The sequence below is a fragment of the Triticum dicoccoides genome, chromosome 3B (assembly GCF_002162155.2).
Source record: "Triticum dicoccoides isolate Atlit2015 ecotype Zavitan chromosome 3B, WEW_v2.0, whole genome shotgun sequence".
Classification (NCBI taxonomy): domain Eukaryota; kingdom Viridiplantae; phylum Streptophyta; class Magnoliopsida; order Poales; family Poaceae; genus Triticum; species Triticum dicoccoides.
The window spans coordinates 431,894,149-431,899,155 of record NC_041385.1 but is presented as its reverse complement, the minus strand read 5'-3'; the positions used below and the strand labels follow the sequence as shown (position 1 = coordinate 431,899,155).

At 52.4% G+C, this 5,007-nt stretch overlaps 1 protein-coding gene across 1 annotated transcript; it reads right to left on the bottom strand.

Moving 5' to 3' along the window:
• Positions 1-2,533: 2,533 nt before the first annotated feature.
• LOC119276346 (SNF1-related protein kinase regulatory subunit gamma-1-like) lies at positions 2,534-4,557 on the bottom strand. The gene is made up of 7 exons (XM_037557394.1): positions 4,309-4,557; positions 4,055-4,224; positions 3,870-3,959; positions 3,578-3,739; positions 3,415-3,497; positions 3,150-3,338; positions 2,534-3,109 (listed from the first exon to the last, which is right to left on the bottom strand). Exons 1-7 carry the CDS (start codon positions 4,457-4,459, stop codon positions 2,740-2,742), a joined length of 1,215 nt encoding a protein of 404 aa, XP_037413291.1. The 5' UTR covers positions 4,460-4,557; the 3' UTR covers positions 2,534-2,739.
• Positions 4,558-5,007: the final 450 nt, after the last annotated feature.

The following is a 5,007-nucleotide window of genomic DNA, read 5'->3' as shown; positions in this document are numbered from 1 at the left end:
TACATCTGTATGGAGTCTTATTATAAGAGCATCTACATCCGGAGGTTGTAAATTTGGACCCTCAAACGCCGGTGGATGCGTCCGGACGCGCCTGCGGACAGTGACCGGGTGTACCTTAAATTTTACAATTTACAACCACATATCCTATTTTTAAAACATATGTTACATGCAGGGCCATGCACGTCGATCATTCTGTCCGTCTTGGGCCTGCTGGGCATTGAAAATTGCTCATACTTAACATTTTCACACCCATATTTGTCCCACCTCACCGACTGATGAGCTAGTCGACCAACTTAAATATCCGGATCATCCAGAAGGGATAAGCTTCTGACATCATTGCATCCTTTGTTAAGGATATGGACTCTTACTATGAATCTTCTATATTTATCACATAGAAGATTCATAGTCAGGATCTATATCCTTCACATAAGGAAGATTGATGTCGGCTTGTCTTTTTCTGAATCACATCCGTGCATCAAAACACAATAAAAATCTATTGTCATTATAGTAGAGGTATCAACGTATATTATCGAGACAAACTTGACACTTGATGAACAATCATCAGTCAATGAAATGCAATATAGTGTCAAATATATCTCGATCACACATGCCAGAATTGATAGACCTACACAACAACAACCAAGCTTGCCACCACCTGCTGGCATAGCTATTTAAGCCGAGCGGTGTCCGCCTCGGCCGGCGATGTGGGACTTAAATTTGGTTGCACCGATGAGAGATGGAGGAGCTTCGGTCGCTGCAGGTGGGACCGCTATGACCTACAGCGGGGCCGGCGGGCATGCCCGGGCACGCCCGCCGACCCCCATACGTCTCATATTTGGGCTGGATATGAGGTGTGCCGGTCAGCCTGGATGTTTGAGGCCCGTTTGAGACGCCCGTCCAGGTCAAAAAATTGTGACCGGATGGTCCGTATAGGCGTATGAGGCGGGTTTGAGAGGTCCGATTATAAATGCTCAAACATTTCTAAAAAGACTTATATTTTGAAACCGACCGAGGGAATATTTGGTACTATATGAGCCATATCCCTCTTCTTCAAGAGATGTACACATTATATACTCGTCCACGGGGCTTAGCAATACAAAAAGCCATCCCACCAATTCTTTTTTTGAAACGAGGCAAAAGACTTGCCATTTCATTGATTAAGAAGAAGAGAATTGCCCCGTTAATTGGCGGAAAACCGGGCTAAAATCGATACAACTCAACCCATATGATATGGGCACCACCGGCCAACCTGGCCACCGACAAGAAACTCGGGGCTACAAACAGCCGCCGAAGCCACGACGACACATGCCAACAGATGGCCACACGCGCAAGCAACCGTCAGCTCCGACTTTGACGACGAGCTTCGAAAGGGAAATATGCAGGACTTGCGCCGAGGGTGCCCTCCATAACGGAAGGGCACCTCAGACACGTCGGGAAGAACCGACTACCGAAGTCCATGCTGCGACCCGAGCTCCTCTCAACGCCATCATCGTTGCCAAAACAGAAACCAACGCCCCGCCTCAGCAAGCCACGCAGCGAAGATGCCACCATCCACCGTTCTCCAGTCGTAGCCGGCTCCGAGACGATGCACCCAAGGAGGAGAAAGACGCGAAGACGCCCCCATTGCCCGATCCAGCTGATCTGAGGTTTCCCTCCGGAGCCAATGCCGTGGAGAGGAGGAGCACAACTCCAAGACGACGCTTTCAAGAAAGGTAACGACACCCGCGGGCGCCACCGTCGCCGGCTCCAATGAAGATCGGAACAAGGATTTCTCCCAGAGTTGTGCCACCATCAATCGCCACCGACCGCCGCCCACGCTCCACCATCCCATCCGAGGTCGACCTCACTCTGACCGCGGGATCCCACGATCCACCGCGCCCAGAAACGCACCACCCCCTGGCCGTAGCCACCAACCACCACCGCAGCACCGTCGCGGCCACCACCACCGCAGCAACCACCTGCATCGCAAGGAGCAGCAACCAGAACGGAGCACTGAGGCGCCAGATCCAGATCGAACCGCTCGAGCGAAGCATCTGAGCAGGAGCCGGCACTCCACACGCAGCACACCTCGCGCTACAGGGACGTCAAGCCCGCCACGCCCAGCAGTCGCTGCGCCCGCCGCGCGCCGGCCGCCGCCGCGCCCGCCGCCGGTCCGCGCCCCACGCGCGCATCCGAAGTCACCGCACACACGCACGCCGCGTGCGCACGCCGTCCATGCCCAGGCCGCGCCAGGAGCTCGGACCGAAGCCGCCGCCCCAGCACCCCTCCCTCCGCCCGCAGCCTACGCGGAGCTCCGCGCGCCGGCCGCCATCCGCCGCCCGCCACCGCGAGCTCCCCCTCGCGAGCGCCCAGGAAACGACGGGGAGAAGAGGCTCCGCCGCCGCTGGATCCGCGTGGGACGGCGAGGGGAGTGAGTGGAAGGAGGGCGCGCGGTGGACGGGGCTGAGCCGCCGCTCGTGTCGCCCTAGGGAGGGAGCGACGCGAGGGCTGAGAAGGGTTTGGTAGCATGATATTTTTAGAAATATCCCACCAATTCTCTCCTCTTACATTATGTCCGCTGTCATTATGAACTGCTGATTTATCTTTCGTGAACAAGTACCAACTAAACAGAACAGGGTGACAGTAACTTTTGACAGTGCAAAAATACTCCTATTAGTGAAGAAGAGCAAACAGATGAACTAACGAGTTAGTTATCTGCACTCTGCCCTAACGAAATGCAATCTCTCCAATCATGACTAGCTAAGTGTTCCTAATCATCTGTCCATTCTCAACGCGGCAGCCGGCCTGCTCAAGCGCGGCCGAGAAGAAGGTGCCCCCATCGATCCTCGAGTCCATGCATGGCGGGGAGAAGACGGAGATGACATCTCTTGGCGTCACGACTCCTTCCACGTGCCCCTGCTCGTCCACGATGAAGCTGCAGCTGCTTCCTGAGGCTGCTAGATTCTCCATTGCTTGCTTCAGGGTGTCGGACCACCGGTTCGTTACAACAGATTGTTGCACTCTGCTTCTGAGGCTGGGGACGCTCTGGACCTCAGATTCTGATGAATGCCCCGTTCTGGATTTTTGATCCTTGTTCTTCAGCTTGACGAATTCTTCAGCACTCATGATCCTAATGAACAACATGCAATTTATTTATTACCAAAAGTTGCTTTCTGTTGCTGAACAAGGAGCTATCGTCCAACAGCAGGTAAACATCGCTGCACTGAATCATTCCAATCAAACGCCGATTTTTTCGGTCGATGACTGCAACTCCTGTCTTCTCCTTGGAAAGAACACGAAACGTGTAGGCCACAGTCTCATCCGAGTACACAAGAACAGGCTTGCTCGCATTGGCAAATCTGGCAACAAGCAAGTACATTACTGATAACAAGCGATTCAATTCGTATTGGTACTCATATTCAGCACAGGGCTTACCTAAATTCGGATAGTTGTTTGTCTGCGATTTTATCGAGCCATTCAAGACCACTTGACTGGAGAAGCAACTCCATTACTGCATTCTGCGTGTGGTTCATCGACAGTTAGTTGCATGATTCAATTCTGCCTTCAAAAGCATTGAGTACCAAATAAGTACTCCTACCTGAGTAACAAATCCGTCAACACTGGAGTTGACCGACTCAACAACAGGTATCACATTGAGCCTGTGGTGTTTGGAGAAGAGCAACATTGCGTGGAAGAGCGTATCATGGGACCGAACGGGGAAGAATGGCTCCAACAGGAACAGCTTAGCTAACCAGGCGATCTGTTCGGTTCATCAGAGCAAGAACCCGAAACCATTAGCAATTATATATTTCATTGAATTGCATCCATTTCACTGCAGCGATGAACATCCAGCAGTAGGCTATACGTTTGCAAAGCAGAGAAAAATGTACCTTGGTTTCTGCAATCTGAGGATGTAGTTTCAGACTTGAGAAGAAGTCGGAACTCTTGTCTTGTCGTTCAGTGCTCACCCTGTCAAGTTCCTAGGAAGAAGCAATGCAGCCGAAGAAGATGCTCAGACCTGGCTTTCAGTAGAACCACGCGACTAATAATCTACAGACAGCCAAAGCAAAATTACCTCGAGTGCCCATAAGACGAGGCTGGGGAAATCAACGTATCCTATGTCGCGGTCAACGAACTTGCCAAGGCTACGGCGGACCTCGTCGACGATCACGGCACCGCCCGCATTGGCGCAGCGCATGGAACCGATGGCGTCCAGCACGCAGGCATCAAGGTTGAGCTCCAACGCTGCAGACCAAGACGGCCATGACACCAGCAGACTGGCACAGGATCAGGATGCAAGAGAGTGGCATGCGTGCTCGGTGCGTGTACCTGGGGAGGGAGAGGGCTGGAGCGCGCCGGAGAGAGAGGAGACGGGGATGTGGTCGAGGAACGACTTAAGCGCCTCGGTCCAGTACTCCCCTGATGCCATCGCTCCTCCGCTGCGGCCGGCCGCCGGTGCTGCTACTGTTGCCATCTCCATCTCTTGTCTAGTCTGCCCCGACCCTTGTCTCGTGCGTCTAGTTGCTTCTGGCCGTGACGGTCTCTGCCAATGTTCTTTAGCTTTGCAGTTGCCGGGACACGTCTGCGGGTGCCGGGGACACGCGGAGCTTCGCGCACCGTCGCATCGGTTGAGTAGGGGACGGAATAGTGTATCACACAGCCGTACGTGTTGCATTTGGATTCGTCTCGGTTTTGCTTTCTTGGAGCAAATGAATACACGAATAGTGACTGTAGTACTGGTACACTGTATCAGTGAGTGATACACATCCAAGCATTTATTTTTCCTTTATTTTCTGGAGGTGTAGCCTACCTTTTTTTTGTTTACAAAATAGTGTCTCACACTTCCCTCCGTGCCAAACCCAGTTAGAGCAACTCCAACAACTCCACCAATTTTTTTCTCCAACATACGGGATGGTCCTAAATTTTAGGGGAAGTTATATCGAAGCAACTTTTATAATCTCTTGTACAATGACATTTAATGCCACGGCGGGGTGGAAGACATGGGGTTGCATCGCATTTTATATAAGC